This window comes from Argentina silus (genome assembly GCF_951799395.1).
Source record: "Argentina silus genome assembly, chromosome: 15".
Lineage (NCBI taxonomy): Eukaryota > Metazoa > Chordata > Actinopteri > Argentiniformes > Argentinidae > Argentina > Argentina silus.
Window position 1 is genome coordinate 12,630,022 of NC_139669.1, and position 18,488 is coordinate 12,648,509.

Consider the following 18,488-nt stretch of genomic DNA (forward strand, 5'->3'; position numbering starts at 1 on the left):
GCCATAATCAATCACAGTAATTACAATTTAGATTTATTGGGCTGGACCCTTTTGTGGAGAGGGTCAAGGACAATTGTTAGTCAATGTAAATGTATCCAACAATAAATCAAATCTATCTACTTGAAATATGTCTCACATCTGAGTGTTTATTGTATGAACAGTAATGTATCTATTCACCTGCTCTACCAATGTCTCACAGATATTGAATAACTATATACTGTCACCTGCACTTCTGATCAACACTGTCTTGAATTAGGGTTAGGGTTTGGGTTACTAATTTTCAAACTAGTCCTTAGTCTACTCCATATTTGTGTCACAGAAAGTTGTATTATTATGACTAAGAAAAATGCAATCTCATAAGATACTGTAACTGGAAAACAGTAATAAAACCACAGTTAACAGTGTGATAACCTACTTGATAACCCTAACCCTATGTTGACTAAATTTGAGGCCTGTCTCTAAATTGATGAAATGGTCTAAAAACAAGAATTACAGAATACAGCGTGCATGCATGTGTGTGTGTGTGTGTGTGTGTGTGTGTGTGTGTGTGTATGTGTGTGTGTGTGTGCTCGTGTATGCTTGTGCGTGTGCACGTGCACATGCAAAAAGAGGGCTGAGGTGGGCAAACAGATCATCCATTTGTTGCAGTCAAAATGAATTAGTTTCTGGACCAGTAAAAGGCCACTTCTGCCATTCTAGATAATTGCTGCATTGCATTGGCAGGAGGCTCTCTAATGGATTTTTCGAGTCTCAGTCATGAGCACCTTTGATTCCCAGGCATGCTCTCTTAGATAGACGTCAAACTGCTTTGTTTCTCTTTTGGACAAAACATAGTTGGTAGCCATAGAGAGCAGAGATAACGGTTGTCAACTATCTGGATTTGCTCATAGCCCTTTCACCATGTTCTACCTCTGCCTTAGTACTAGTGTGTGTTTCACTATAGTCCCATATGCCCACTTACTTCCCTCAATGACTTTCTACGATAGCCAATGCTACTATTTAAAGTTATGTATATTTTTGCACCAGATCATCACTCATATGTAAGGAGGACAAGAAGCAATCAATAATCAGGAACAGTGATTTTGAGTATTTGAATATATTATAAGATATAAAGTTTATTAATTAGTCTGTGTGAGGAATGAATATGCTTCCCCATATGATGTATTACTCTAAGCAATTTTCCAATACAGTACATGCGTTCTCCTTGAACTCCTTGTGAATCACAACTTTTACAAGGTCGAAATGTGAAATGATGTAATCTGAAAGACAACATCTGGATATCAATTAGTTACAAGTGCAGTTACCTCCTCCAAAGCAATATTGCTGAATCATTTACCTGGAAACACACAATCATGCCTACTGTTGGCATATTATTATTCATATTGGGGAAGATATTCAGCCACTCTTGGAGGAGTTAAATAGAAAAATAACTATTTTATCATCAAAAAGCAAAGCTTGGCACTATAGTTATCATCAGTGTGCTTGAATGGCTGAATATCTTCAAGATCTCAAGTTTGGGCCTATTGTGCAGAACATGGTCAGAGACCAAGGCTAGGGGCAGGGCCAATTTTTGCTTACATTTGCCTTCAATATAATTTCTTAATTTTCAATATAAGTACTTTTTACATACAGTAAGAGTTGCAATTGTATAATTCAAAATTACATGAACTATTATCCTTGCATTAAGATGGACTCAATTCAACTTATTGAGTGATTTGTTGATGACATTTTTGCATTTTAGCTAATTTTAAGAGTGTCATAGCAAAGGGTCTGAATACTTATGTACGAGGTATTTCTGTATTTTCACACAAAATGTGGAAAAAGTGAAGGGGTCTGAATACTTTCCGAAGGCACTGTAAAATACAACTTTTACAGCAGTTGAATTGGATGAGCACTGACATTACTCCCACCTTATATAAATTCAGGCAATCCTTAAGTTGCTGACTTAATATCCTGTTGGTGGAATCCAATAACGTTTTGAGCGGAAGAAGAATGATAATGGTGACTTCGATTCTAAATAGAATCACTGGCTCAGGAAAACAGACCTCTAAATTGCCTTACAAACAGCACAGCACATGTTTCCTGGCTCTTTTCTGGCTAGAGAGAGAGGGAGAGAGTGAGAGGGGGGGGGGGGCAGGTTTATGACAGAGAAAAACATGAGAATCAAGTTAGAAATGTAAAGCAATGCATAATACTGTCACAGTAGGGGAAAGCAATGGGATCACAGGCTAAATGATGAGCAAATGTGCAGGATTCATGACTAGTGGAATCCACATTAACTGTTGAGCATTTTGAGCAATATCAAGGATTGACAGGATTAGGAAACACACGTTAGATAGGACCAACACACTCAAGATCCATACCATCTTATTTATTGTTTGATAGTACTTCTTGACAGTCTGAAATGCTCCTTATTTGTATGCTCATTCATTCCTTATCCAACCAGCAACAATATTGGTAGCATCTGCTTCTACTTGTTGTCCTTGGTTTTCATTCTCATTTACTGTACTTGATTTTGAGACAAAACACTTTCGACATGCAATTCACTAATACTTGCATCTGGTGATCCATTTAGTCCTGCCTGTACCTGAATAGACTCCCTGTTGATTTGGGGAGACTGCATCTCGTTCACCTGTCACAATCACTGCAGCATGTCAAAACGGTGGAAATTAAAGATGCTTTGCCTCTAATACGGCTGAACATGAATACTATTTATTGCTCATCCCTGTCCATATGGCAGCGTCTTGAATGTAGGACAGTTTCCACAAAGTCTGCACAAAAAGACTGCAGAAAATTGTGTCTAAACCATGTGATCGCACGAGGGAAAGGATATAAGCGTAATTAGCCATTTTCTTTCCGAGCGACCCAAAACAGATAATACAATGAGGGAATGATGGATCCACTGCTGTAGGAGGGATGATGGCTTGTTCAGATATGATAAACTAGTAGCATCACTGTGAGTAATGGGCCAGTGTTCTATTCACATCACTGGCTCAGCAGTATAGGGAGAGGAGGGGGAAGCAACAAATGCTGAGAGACCTTCTCAGTAAGACTTTAGAATAAAGCATTTTTAAGATATTTGTGCCTAGTTTATGAAGGCTACTATCACTACTTCAGTATTTATATACATTATATACAACAAATAGGCATTGCAATGTAAGTATTCATTAAGCATGTATAAGCTTCAATGTGTGTATTTGGCTAATTAATGAAATTAATTAAAGTGTAACCCACTTTTCCTCTAGAGTCAGATTTCCCAGAGCTAATCCTCAGTATACGTTCATTGGTTATATTGGTAACTCTTTATATAAGGCACTAATTTGTAGCTTATAAGATTTTGTAACATCCCTCCCTGTTCCTTAGTTTATGTTTGTCTTTGTTTCATGTTATTTCATTTATTGTTTCCTGTTTATTTTTGTGTAACTCACCTTGTCTCTTGTTTCAGACACTTCACCACCTGCCCTTGTGTGTTTCCCGCCTGTGTGATTGTCTACCTCGCCTGATTGGCTTCACCTGTTCCTCATCATCCTTCCCTGTGTATTTAGTCTGTGTGTTCCCCTGCCGCTGTGCCAGTTCGCCTTTGTACCTTGTGTCAAGTGTTCCAGTGATTTTTTTTCCTAGTGTTGAGTATTCCTGGTTATTTTGATCTCTGATAGTGTTTCTGACTTTGCTTTTTGCCTACCCCTTTTCGGATTATCTGCCTGACTTTTTGAACTGCCTACCTGTGTACCAAACCCTGCTTTGCCTACCCTCTTCCTGGATTGTCTGCCTACCCATTGACTGCCTACCTGTGTACCAAAACGTTTTTGATAGTAAAGACTACTCTATTGGATTTAAGTTTTTGTCTCCAAGTCGTGCATTTGAGTCCTCTGCCTAAATACCCCAGTCATTACAGATGTGCCAATTGGGCAGTTCTTGGGGTATTACTAGCCATTTATTAGGTCTTTATTCAGTGCTTTCTTATTCTCATGTTATAAGTCATGTATTAGCTGGCCACTTAGATGTGATTTCAGCGACCTTCCGGGGATTGAACCAGCAACTGTTACCACCAGGCATCCCTAACTTCAAGGCCAACCTTGCCCCCAATAACATTGTTGTGTGGGTGTCTTGAGGGTCAAGGTAAAAAGCAAACACTTATAAGCTACAAATGAGTGCCTAATACAGTGTGTGTTCACTAAAATAAAATGTTACCGTGATATCAACTTGTTAACAACACCAGATACATAAAACAAACACACATACCGTACATACTGTTACAGTATGAGTAGGGTATGCACTGTACTGTACAATATGTAAGGCAAGAGGATTTGGGGGAGGCAATTACAAACAAACAATTATGCAACCTACACTGCCAATGGTGTTTGCTTAGAATTAGTTGGAGAAAATAAAGGTCCAACACAATCACTATGCAAATGCCTTGTGGTAGACCGCCACTTTTCTTATGAGACAGAAATTTGTTAAGCTACTTTCAACTGTCCATCATTTGAAGCTACACACAAGGAAGCCTACTCTTCTGGTTGCTGTACACAACACAGACACTAATCCCTGTATATGTTTCTTCAGGATTAACAAGACGGTAAAAATGAAATGTAGAGCCTCAATCTAATTTATTATGTACAGTTTTCATATTACACTTTTTAAATATAGGGTATGCATACATTTTGGGGGGCTAAATGAATTGCATTGGACAGACTCTATATTAGCATTTATTCTTTGCGATTATTGCAGGTTTCCTTGAATATAATCCTTCAATGTATTTCACAACCCTACTATTTCAGTACATGTGTTCAAACCACTCAAAACAGATGTTTTACCCTGCAAAAACAGACAGGAATTGTCCTTATGTGAACAACAGACTGTGTGGGAATTAATGTTGGGCAGAAGGCTAGTTAGGTTGCTAAAATGTACTGTCCATATGACAAACTACTTTGCCTCAAATACGTAATTCATAGGAATTACATATTTTCATTTCTATGTGTTAGAGCTCTAGTAGCCTATAGTCTATATATTACCTTTGTGTTTGTTTGTGAAGGCTTTGCCTATTTCATCCCCGCCCTTATCACTTCCTGTACTCAACTACCATGGCTTTGTTTATTGGCTTGGTAAACATTTGTGGGGCTGCATTTTTATGATTAACACATTAGAGGGAGCTTTATCAATGCTGGAAACACAAGGAGCAAAATGTTTAATTATACAACAGACATCTTTAATTAAGGGCAGTCACAGAGGGAATACTTAAAGAGGGAGGGAGTCAGGAGAAGAAACTGTGGTACACTCTCTGCTTCAGTTTGGTTAACTGTGACTAGACCATTTTACAAGCTACAATGAATTTAGTTCAATCTGTCTCTCATGTCAGTCTGTAATGTTGGTATAACTCGAGAAAACCACCTTCCCCAAAATGGTTAACTAAGTCTTAACCTTTAATTGTATGAGTGGTAAAGTCTTCACACACAGTGCAGGGGAGGCTGGTGGAAGCAGGCATGCATTACAATGAGCACGTCCTCTACCTCCACCAGCCTGCAGGCCAGCCAGCTAGCCAGCCAGCAAACAGGGGATATGATAGAGTGAAAGTACATGGTACAGTATAAGTAAATTAGGATGAGAAATACATATTCACATTGGAAAAGGCAGTACTTTGACAAACTTAATCATTCAACAAAATGCAATTGAACTATTTTTATAAACCATTTTTATTTGTGTTATGCATTTATTTTCCCAAAAGTATGATTCATTTCCATTGATGAGACATTTCTACAGTGATTTGGTTTCACATAGAGTATATGACATGCAGTTAAGGAAAAAATATTATAATAACTCATGTTTTACATTCTCAACTTCCATACCCTGAATCTTTAAAAAAAATCCTCAAACTGACATCAAACATTTTTTATTTCCCTTTTTTTAAAACATCGATGCCTTTCAACTTTATCAGAGTCACATTTAAAACAGTACAGAACAATGCATCACACATACAGTAGAATTCTAAAAGAAAGGTTGACAAAGGTTCAGAAAGGTTGATCCCAGAACATTTTTGCGTTGTACTGAATGTTCGAAGATATCTTAGTGCAAATACCAAAAGATTGGAATGTATTTAAGGTTTGGCGTTCAATCTCTCACCACTAGTTTCAGTTATATCCTCTGCAGATTTGGTGGATCAACTTGATATATGGAGCTACAGTAACAGGCAGTTTCCATGTTCTCAGGACAAACATTAGTGAGGGATTCTGTGCACAGTGCTTTACTTAACACCTCAAGGGCTGTTCGGCAGGACAGCAGCATGGCAAATCAGAAGCTTCTAAACATTTCACTTGTTTTAAGATTTAGAGAAAGGTGTTTGGAAACATGACATATTGTATAAGGCAGGGGAGGCTGGTGGAGGCAGAAACCGGAGGACGGACTCATTGTAATGCAGGGAACAAATAAGAAATGGTATCAAATGTTTTATATCATTCCTCATTCCATTCCATGCATTACAATGAGCCCGTCCTCCGGTTTCTGCCTCCACCAGCCTCGACTAATATAAGGTAATCAGAGACACAATAGCCATCCATTCATTAAAATATGAGTCACATATCCAGCTCGACAATGTTTCAAGTCTGACAGATGATAAAGTTGAAAGGAGTAGTCTATTGTCAGTTTTATTCTAAAATATGATTTGTGATCTGTACCCTGATCACCCCTGAAATCTCCCCATATCATTGCATTTAGGAAAATTACATTTAAGAAGTAAACATTTATCTCTCATATTATCAATACAATAGCATTTTTGTTTTGATATTGTAAAATATTTACTTATTTCAGAAATATCACCATACCAAGTTGATATTTTTGACCATTTGCAGACATTGAAGTGGTCAGGTAAAACACTTTCAATTCATCCTTGGGAAAATGTACCTGTGAGTGTTATGCCTTTGAATGCTGTAGAATGAAAACTATTTCCCATTTCATTGATTTCCTGAAGGGTTTTGTATCCCTGACAACAGAAACTGATTAAGTAATCCAGTATTTGATTGACAATCAGACCTTTATATTATTGTTTATTTTCTCTCAATTCTGTAGTAATCCTGGAATCTAAACCCAAGACCATCATTCCGAACGCACATAGAATCCATAGAGGGGGGAAAAGACATACTTCCGTCTTTTCCAGCTTTTTAAAGTTAAATTATAGTATGCTTAGAATAGAATGCTTTACCCTCCCTGTTCTTCAATCTCTCATTGTGTTTAATACCCAAGGGTATATCTTCAATATGCAAGTCAATGAGCCTTCTGCATTTAGCTTTAATGGTTGGTCAAAACTGCTCCAGATTTGTTTTTTTTCAACATCTTCTCATGCAACCAAAATATGAAATACCTAAAATGTACGAGAACAAACATTGTGACAAATGTATTTGCCTCTGTGAAAATGAAATGAAAAAAGCCCTTTGCAAAGGCAGTTCACATGGTGTGGTGCCTTGAGAAATGTCCGAGGAGAGGAAATATGGCTGTTTTTCCTGTGAGATGAACCCTACTCTATACAACTAGGTACAGGAGAAAGTCTGTGGGAATCCCTGTTTGAACATGTAAGGAATGTCCATATTCCAGGGAGAATCACCCAGCCACCAAATTCACTCAATTGCTGCAACAAGGCATAGTGAAATGTATGTGCATTATAATTATGAATCCTTAATGTTAAATTGGAACCAATCATACATTCTAAACATTTCTGTAATTACAAGAGTATGTTTGTAACTGGTCGACATATTTAAAAATTATCTGTATTGATCCACATACATATGTTATTTTAAAAACAAATATGGAATAATTATAAAAATGGTCACTGCATATGGTATGTCCCCCTATAGATGAAACATTTAACTACATGTATTTTCATAAAGAGAGCACATCAGCAACTTCTCTGTGAAATACAAAAATGAGTGATACATACCAATGTCACCAACAAATAGAATATCCTCCCCTTTTCTAAACTATCTGATTGGACTCTAAAAAGATAACATCAATCGCCTTGTGATGTGTCTATTATGTATTTGTCATAGGCCTAGGAGAGGCCTAGCCTAAGCCAAGGTTCTAACCAACACAGGTATCCAGCTTCTAGGTACTGTGAAGGAAAGGCATCATCCATATTACAGCTGAAGTGGTATTGTATCTTGATGACTGAGGAGGCTGGTGGAGGTAGAAATTGGTGTATGGGCTCATTGTAATGCATACAATGGAATGAGAAATGTATCAAACGTGTGTGCTTTGTACTATTCCTCATTCCATTCCAGATGGTGTAGATGATGTCTCTCTGTAGGCTTATGATGTGAGTTGTGACAAACTGGGTGAGATGAGAGTGAGATGTAAGTTCAACTCAACACCCTAGAGGAAATTATGCAACTGCATAATGAACATTTCCACCTTTGTTCCAGCAGTTCTTATGGTCCTCTAAAATACCTCATGTCTAATTTGGATTTCCTGGGCAGGTCTAAATGAAGCCATCCTTGATAAAAATGTGTCCAAAAATAAATCACTTTATACATAAGGGGCTGTCTGGTTGAGGCAACAAACTAGAAGATGTTAAAAACATGTTTTACAGCATTAGGTATTCATTTTGTGACTGCTTCGAAAGTATTCTCTACAGGCCTTTTTCATTTATGTATATTTAAAAAGTGAATGATTGAACTAAATTTAAGTCAACATGAAAGAGTTGGATAGGTGTGATATAAATAAACGATGTAACGCTGTATTTAAATTGTAATAAATTTACTGAAATTTTAAAAAACCCATTTTAAATTGAGTCTATAACACAACAAAATGTGGAAAAAGTGAAGGGGTCTGAATACTTTCCGAAGGCACTGTATATCGCTGTTCTCCAAAAAAAGAAATGTATTAGTTAAATAAAAAAAATATATACAAATTAGTTTTCAAAAATGCACTCTAATTGCAAACCTAATTAAATCAAAGACTGTGACCAAAATGTCATGGTTTCAGTATTACGTCTGACCTAAGATAGAGTATATACAGTACTATCAGGGGAGGCTGGTGGAGGTAGAAACACACATTAGATACCATTCCCCATTCCATTTCATGCATTACAATGAGCCCGTCTTACGATTTCTGCCTCCACCAGCCTCCAATAGCACTATCTAGCCAAGCATCTGGTAGTATTGCCAAAAGCATAATAATTCTGTCTATTCCAATGTCAATGATAAATGTCTCATCCAAAGGCCATCATAGAAACTACAACCCCCCACCCTTCTGGATCCAGTAAACAGATTCTGTTGCCGGGAGACTAATACAAAAACAGGACTTCATCTATATTTTTCTTTTTGGTATCATCTTTTTCTATAGTCTTATAGTTTGCATGCTAGAGATGTGAAAGGAATGTGTTAAGTATTTTTTTCAGCCAGGGCACAACTAGGAAAACCTAGTTTAAGTTTGTGCACATATAGTAAGATTCAAAGACACATAAACATGGACAATATGAATCAACAACATGATCTCACATCACAGACACATAGAAAGACACACATATAAACACACACATTTACATACATTATACTGTACATGTAGTACATAGACATTATTACAATGGCTTCATAACTTATAACCTTTCTCTACATCATCTTTTAGTGTATACAGTTGTATACATATTTTCAGCTACACGTATGGTGAGAAGAGAGACAAATAAGTAGATATAGCTTGACAGAGCTCTTTTTGTTTTTACAGTAAACAAACAAGACAAGAAGGGACTCAACATTGAATAATCATTTTGGATGTTTTGAGTAATTATTGCACTCTAAGCAATATGGCTTTGACTAGTGAAGAACTCTATCAGAGCTAAAAATGGCAATGTTTACATGCTGCCAGATATGTCTTCTTTATCAAATAATGTTAGATTTATTAAAACTCAAGGATTTTGAGATTTTTTAGAGATATTTTGATGATTCTATTAGGGGCACTAAAGTAGGCTTAGCCTGCACATTTTAGACTATTCCTTACAAACATATCTCTCAGGTTCTCCAAGACTAACCACAGCCGGACAAGCTGTTTCAACTTTCTCCAATGGCACAGCACATGCAAAGAATATTTGTCCTTGTCATTTTCCCTCTTGAGCTGAATTGCTTGGGACTCAAGTGTGTACAGTATGAAGACATCTTCGACAATGTAATTCACCAAAGACTTATCATTTTCCATTCTTTGAGAGTTGACATACCATAGAAGTCAATTAATCTGTACACAACAATCTATAGTTTCAAATCAATAATTTTCCAGTCAGTAAACTATTTTGTTGTTGTTGAGCTACCAAAGGGTTTGGTCTTTGGAAAGTACAAGTTAAAAAGACAACAACCTTTGAATAACAAGTCCTTTGTAAGCCTATGCCTAGTGCAATCACCAAAACCAATTCTGCATAATTTCATTATTTCTGGGGTGAAGACAAAATAAATAATATGTTTTTTCAGTATTTCTTTGGTCTTGATATTGATGAATTGAAGCATAATCAATGTAATTTTTTCTCATTTCAACCCTATTTTGATCATTTTTACGGGTCTGCATATTGGTGGCATATCAATAAACTTCAAGTTTACAACATATTGAAAAAACTGAATTGGTCACCTATGAGACTTTCTGGCATCGTTTGGAAATGAAAATGGTTTAAATGCTGAAAATAAAAACAAAATAAATAAAACATTTAAATGCCAACAAATATGAACTACCTCAGAATAACCTACAAATAATTAGTTAAACAAGTGCCTTGTGTAAAACACTTTGTTATGGTATGGTAAGTGGGTAGTGGAATAACATCACATACAGTAACCGGCTGCCTCCACTATCATGCAGTGGTCATGTTTGATTGTCTCTGGGACTGCACTAACCACCTTGAACCACCATCATTAGTGCATATTATGGTGACTATGATAGAACTGTGCTAGGTTTGAATTCTTACCATTGTAATGAGTCTTGGACTCTATGTAATGAGTCTATGGACAGTACATTTCTTGACCGACTATGTTGATGATGATGGTTTCTCTGTCTGGCTGATATTCTCTCTTAAATTCTGGGCAAAAGGGAAAGTCTTATATTGGTCAAGTATTTAACAGGAAAAGGACATACTTTTCCAATGAACAATGCTGACAAAGCATTTGACCTGGTAAATTAAGGTAGTCTAGAATGGCACTGTGGAAACAATGTAGACAGTTATCCTATTTCCAATTCCAATGGCCAAAATGTTACGTAGCATAAGGAAGCAGGAGACCAGACCTACAGCCAGCATAACATTAATTACATACTTCAAAATGTGACAGATTTGCATTTGCACTACATATTTATAAAGTGCATCATAAAATTACTTAAATGATACCCTCATGTACAATTCCCCCAGTGAAGGAGATCATATGAAGGCACAGTCTATAAACTAAACTGATGTTTCTCAAAAAGACCTATATCCACTTTAACATGCCACCGATACAGTAGCTTACTATAAAAATAGAAAAAGCCAGTGAAATAAAAAAGCGCTCCATCTACAGAAAACGTGTTGGCAGTGCCGTTCAACCACATAAGCAGGATGCACGTCGAAGTGTCCATGTACTATCGCATATTGAATACTGTTCTGCATTGCTCAACAGAACCTCCACACCCCACTAATACAAATGGCCGACCAATCCAAATGTCTGAACCTGCTGGGGCGGACTGACCAATCTGGAATGTTAAGTGTAAAAAAGAACGTAAACTTTAGCGGCAGTCGCTTGGCCAACAGCTGTGGGGGATATGACATAGAATTTGGGAGTAGAAAATAACAGAACATCCTGTAAAGGCAGTGAATAGCCTCCCGCAGTTTGGCAAGAACCCCCCACCTCCCTCCCACCCAAACCCTCCAGCCCCAGACATCCCCTCTCCTTCCTAGACTCAACCATGTGTTTGTTACTTCTTGAACATGTCCTGTAGTGGTCCAGGTAGGAACTTGAGAACGGTGTCCAAAATGCTCTCTTCGTCCTCGTCGTCCTCGTCTCCGCACCCTGCTGGAATGGCCTTCTTGGGACGCGTCAGTGACCCTTCGCAAGCCTGCTCCATGGCTGCCTTCTCCTCTGCCTCCTTCTCCTCCTTCTTCTTCAGTCCGTACTAAATGAGGAAAGGAAAGGTAGTAGAAATATATCTAAACATGATATTTGGCATGATAGTTAGTCAACATATGTGAAATAGCCTGCCTGCCCTTGTTAGGGGGTCAGCGACAGTTACCATTTTTAAGACTGGCCTGAAGACCCACCTTTTTAGAGCTGCATACGGTTGGCCTTAGCAACTCCCCCTCCCCACTGCTTTTCCCTATTCCCCATGTCGAGATTATTGCGTACCCATATGTTTTTATTTATGTTATGGGTTTTTACATAATGTATAGCGTGTTGAGACCTTGGTGAAAATGCACTTTAAAACTAAATAAACTTCAAACAACATGGTCATGCTCTATGGGGTGTAATGCCTACTGATTCATTAATGTTGTGCAGAGCCATATTTACAGTAGGTGAGAGTTTAAAAGGTTCATGGTTGAGCGACGGTAGCGTGGGGGTACCAGCACAGATTACTCTGACGTTGTGTATCATGACACACCCTTATGTGATGTGAAAAAATGATATTGAAAGCTAATGCAATTCTTTTTGAGTTTGTTTGTTTGAGGCCAGGGGTGTCAATTAATGCCTAAATGGATTCCGACTGTCCCTTACCTTATCCCTGATGGTCTGTCGCACTTTTTCTCTCTCTGCCTCCATGCGAGTGTGCTTGGCCTTCCTCTCCTCCTCCTGCTGCCTCAGGGCCTCCTGTCTCTCCTCCTCCTTCTTCTGAGAATCGGGGTCCTTCTCCTCCTCTCCACCCAGCATCTTACCCATATCTTTGGTGGCCCCTGGAAAATAGCGGTCACACATAGCCTCAAGTCATTCTGTTGAAAAGGGCAATCTTAATTACATGGTTTACTTATTGAGGTTTTCTTATACGAGTCACATTCTGAACAATGGTACTGGGTGAGACCTTATGACCTGAGTTTGACCCAACAAAGATACTCAAACTGTGGTTGTGTAACAGGTAGTAGGTTCAAGATCTTGTGAACTCTAAAAGGTTTCTCTAAAGAACATAAAGATAGCAAATAATTTGACATGGCTGTCATGTTGATCAAATCAGCTACAAACATTTCATGGAAAACATGAAACAAAATGTTTTTATAGCAACAAAAAAAGATAATGTCATTGTCATCTGTCTTGCCGTCTCATTTGAACCTAATAAGATGTATAATATAAATATAATATCCAACAACCACATTTCACATTTGGTATGCAGCAAAGTAACCTACGCAAGCATTGTTGGGGATTATTTGACAGTAGGGTTTCCTTAAGATCCTCAAGGAGCTGGCGGAAACGTGGGTGGAGGACAAGACATTCTAGCCAATTGGAAAGGCCTCAAACAATCACCGAGGACAAACTATACATACTCTCTATCCACTCTGCCATCTGTCTCAATTGACTACTTTGACCTGCAGCAACCTTGAATCTGTACATTTCGAGTGGAGAACAAGGATGGAATACCATGAAATCCTGCTGCTGTAGTGGAACCAAGTTTCAGTTCAGATACTGTATACTGGTGTAATTTTATTTTGTCTAAAATGTTCTAAAAAAGCTAAAAGGCTGATGAGACCAATATTCCAGCAAGAGCTGCCACTCATTTCTGCAAATTTTAATGGCTTGAAAAAGATAACCTTGTGTTGAACTACCATGTATAATAACCACTTTTGGGCCTGAAGATTTAGCTATAAATCATGGTGGCTACATCCAACCATATGTGTCATATAATTTCACTGTGAAGAACAGAGGTCAGCCTATATGAATGACAGTCAGTGGTGGATGGCGGAGATCCAATGCATACATAAACATAAGGACCCTCTGGTTCTCTGGCAGTTCTAGAGGAAAAGCTTGACACTAAATAAATGTATAAAATAACAAAAGAGAAAGGAGAGTCATAACAGATATCATGATTTTGTTTTCATATTTATACCACAACAATACATCAATGCACAATACCCTGGCAAATAGGCATAGACTTTCACCTGCCACTTAAGTTTCAAAGGCTCATCTCATCATCAATGGCTGAAATGCGTTGCCACGTGGCACCTTTCTATAAGAACACAGCAACGTTTTCCACCATATTGATAATGTTGTTGTTACCAGCGTCCAATCGATAGTAAATACAGGACCACCTGAGTGAGTATGAATTATGTATATTCCAGCTGAGTGAAAACTTTATCTGAGTATTGATCTGTTTCTCAGGCTTGGGAAGAGCCTGGCTGCTCGCCAAGTTTGCCATCAGTGCTTACTGGATCCAATGATATAGTAGTAAAAGCACTCATTTTTACCACCCAAGAAAAAGGCAAAAACTTAACCTTAAAGACATTCACAAAAGTTTAGTTATATCAAACATCTTATAACATGTATTGGTTATTATTAGTTAAGCTGTACCAAACCAGCCATGGTATGCGTTACATAACCCAAAACAACTCAACAATTATTCAGTCAAAAGCATCTTCCGAAAAATCGTAAAAGGTATTAAACATGTTGTTTCATGTGGGAATCAGTGAATATAGCCTACAGGTTTTCTGGCCACATTTTCCAACCTCAAAGGAGAATTGTTGCTTGGACGAAATCCAGATGAAGTGATGCCAAGTATGCCAGCTTGCTACAACCACCAGGAGCAGGAGTGCACCGCACAAATGGTTCCAAAAGGGTTCTTCATTTGTCAGTGTAGGGAAACCCTTAGAAGAACCCCTTTGGGAAGGACCCCCTTTCAAAAAGTGTTCCCCTACAGGGACAAATTGAGAACCCTTTTTTGGTATTAACCTTTTTAGTGTACTACTATATGTGATGAACCAACCCACCCCTCACAGAACTATATAAACATAACCTAGTTGTGGAGCCCATGGGGCAGCCTGCCTCCTGCCTATAGATGCATGTTGTTCCTAATTGCCTATGGAGGTTGTGTGGCAGAAAGCCTTGGGATGACAAATTAGTGCTCAGCTGGGGGTGAGGAAAATGTGGAAAAGGTTCCCCTGGAGACCAGGGTTTAAGGTCACTCAGTCCACTGTTTAGTGCCCCACCGCTTCTCTCCCTTTACACCAATGCATGCAGCCACTACTCCCTAAGCTAACCAGTACATAAACAACTAGATCCAACACATATCGTTTTTGTCGGTTTGTTTTTGTTTTGCTTGTCTTCTCTCAATGTATTGAGATGTGATGGGAGTTGAGAGTTGTGAACGTTGCACTATAATAAAAAAAAAAAGTCGAGATACAGATATAAAGACCTGAGATGAATGCAGTCCATTGCACATAAAGGGGACTTTCAAGCTCCAAGGCAGAGCAATAAAGCTGTTATGCTAATTTGGTGAAGGTACAGTAGAGCCATTTCGATTGCTTTTTGAAGTCATAGAGAAGTGGAAGTATAGCAAACCAATGCATTGTCGCTATACATAAAATCAATCTTTCAAATGTCAAGACATTGTTATATCATTCTTAAGTAAACAATAAATACGGATAAAGACAAGAGCTTTGGTGTTCATTGAGGGTAACCAAACATGTACACACTAACTAGCTACTTCCTACTATTCCTATCAGGGGAGGCTAGTGGAGGTAGAAATCAGAGGACAAGCTCATTGTAACATTACAATGAGCCGATTTCTACATCCACCTGCCTCCCCTGATTCCCATGCATACTGAATATGAATGAAAACAAGTATTCTATACACTACATAAGAGACCTTATTACATAATTCTTTCCAAAAAGAAAGACAGATGGACAAAGACAGAGGGGCTATGTTGCTCCCAGAGGCTATATAAACATATGTACTCTGTTAACAGAAAGTTTATGTGCTAAGAGTGTGCCTTGCGTGTCATTACACCGATGTATCTTCCCCACCCCTGTCCTACACATTCTACCCCAGTCCATTAGTAGATAGATCAACGTTTGTCCTGGCAGACAAAGAACGCAATTCAGGACTAAGTGCAAGAGTGATTGCATTCTTTGGTCTTGATGGCCGTTGCTTTATGTCACAAAGCTCTCAATTTGTGTGATCAGAGGTTGGGACCCTGGGTCGGACATTCTTAAACAGTGTATGTCACGTTGTATTTATTTCATACCGTATTTGCCACAATAAACTGCCACAGCTAACAATTTGACTATGTTGCATGCAGCTTATTTTGCATAGTCTAGTGAGCACAGAGAGAGTGAAAGAGAGAGAGGGGGGAGGGGGGGGGGTTGGGAGAGAAAGGGAAGGGGACATGGGCCATTGACTCCCTTAGGCAGCTAGTCAAATGGATTATGCTGCTGAATAATTTGTTAGGGATGGGGAAGTTTGAAGAATGTAAGTCATTTGAATAATGTATGACCCTCTTTGGTAAATCATGCCCTCATATGTCAAAAAGTAGCCCTTGCCCAACCCAAATATTGGACACTTTGGTTCAACTTTAAAATGATGTCCAACACAAAGACCTCATGGAGATACACTTCACCATGTTAACTCTAAATATCAATAATTAGCAAATATTGTTGTCCATAGCACGATTCGACCCAGCGACGTGCAGGTTCCACCTTCCATATTCACATGCCAGTACAGCTATCTGCATGAACCAGGACACGCAATTGGGAATGCGTAATAGCGCATATAGGTACACGATTTACGTGAGAGACCAGTCAGAGTGTCCAGTGTTATAGGCTTAGTGTCAGAGTGAGTTAGTGATGAATATAGCTGTAATACTCCATGTTTTCACCAGCAGTTATTTCTCAGCTGTCTCAAGGATGATTGAAAGAGGCAGACGATCATTTCTTCCTAATCTAATGTGGTCCGAGATCCTGATGAGCCAATATCTAATTAAGCATCCAGCAAAGCAATCACTGGCCAAAGGGCAGGATCTATAACACAGGTCCACGTGAGATTTCACTTCCAAATGTGAGTTATATAGCAAGAAATGTAATAATATCAAGTTCCTTTATGCTTCTTTATGGCCAAAACACATTTTTACATTTACAACATTTCAGAAAATGTCATCTTCAAAAGAGCAAATTAAATTAAATCATTGGCTGGATTGATACATTGACACACCTAAATACAAAGCCTTATGGGCAAAATTGCACTTCCATCCATCTCAGTCTGTACCATTGACAATATTGTCTGAAAACACTCTTGAGGGACCTCATCTGTGTGCCACTCTATCTAAGCAGGTCCTGAGAGCAAGGGATGGGGTGGTAGAGAGTGGGGGGAGGGGCAAGGGGGGGAGGTCTTCCCCCAGCTGACACCCAATGAAAATCTCATTCTGTTCCAAGGCCAGGCCAACCTTATAAAAGATTAGATTAGATTAGATTAGATTCAACTTTATTGTCATTGTGCAGAGTACAAGTACAGAGACAACGAAATGCAAAAAAAGGTCATCATATGGCCACAGCCTATTTCCAGTAGGCAGTTTGCCACATCTGAGCCTGTGTGTGTGTGTGTGTGTGGGGGGGGGAATTGACAGGAAGGGCTATAAATCTACTTTTATGACCAATAGTCATTCATCTGATTTATCCAAATCAGGAAGTCGATTTAACAATGCATTGACCTCAGGACAAAGTGCACCCCTGGTGACAAGTAAATCCACAGCAGCATATGTATGATGTATTATATAAAAGGCAGTAAAGCAGCCAGGCCTGGCAGTATCTGAGGCTTAGATTGGGCCAACAATTTCTTTCCTCAGAGACCGGAGACCAGAAAGTGGTCATGAATTGCGCAGGTTTAAATTGTTGATACTGAACATAGCTTTTCATTACATCTTCTAAAACTGACGTATCAACTCACTCAATTTACTGACAACTTGTTTGGCCAGTTTCTTGCACAAAACCAAATTCGTTCATTTGTGATTCATAGTAATTAGACATATCTTTTTATATTTTTCAGGGTATTCAGTTCTCATATTGGATGCTAACTTAACAAGCTGATGCAGTGATCAAGATGTCAAGCAGCACATGCTCTGCTTCACGGCAAACTTCACATCTCACGCATGTTGAACAAATGTGCATACAGTCCATAATTATTTACAGCTATTCATATCACAGTGAATACAGTACTTACCACCTAGGGCTTGCTTCATAACAAAATCCATGGTTCCTTCTGATTCTTAGGGTCTTCTTAAAGCCAAAGAGAACTTTGCATGTAGCCACCCTTTAGATACAAGATCTCTTCCCTAGTCTGGGCGAGTATTTATCCCCACTTTAACTCTTTATAACCTGAGGAGAACCTGAGGAGGAAAGAGAAGAACAACAATCAACATCATGGATACGTCTGCTACAAAGGAAAACACATCCATAAAAAACTGTTCCATGGAACACGTGGGGATATGGCCAGATATGGTGGAGGCCAATGGGGTTGGATGTGGTGATCCTCAGTCTGCATCAAAGCCTCATCATGATGGTGGGAAGGGACAGAGGAACCTGCTTAAAGTCCTAATC

The 18,488-nt window shown here is 38.6% G+C and overlaps 1 protein-coding gene across 1 annotated transcript; it reads right to left on the reverse strand.

Moving 5' to 3' along the window:
- Positions 1-11,898: 11,898 nt before the first annotated feature.
- On the reverse strand, positions 11,899-18,184 carry cplx2b (complexin 2b; the record flags this gene model as incomplete). The annotated part of the gene is made up of 3 exons (XM_083685871.1): positions 18,112-18,184; positions 12,693-12,868; positions 11,899-12,096 (listed from the first exon to the last, which is right to left on the reverse strand). Exons 1-3 carry the CDS (start codon positions 18,140-18,142, stop codon positions 11,899-11,901), a joined length of 405 nt encoding a protein of 134 aa, XP_083541997.1. The 5' UTR covers positions 18,143-18,184.
- Between the last annotated feature and the right edge of the window lie 304 nt (positions 18,185-18,488).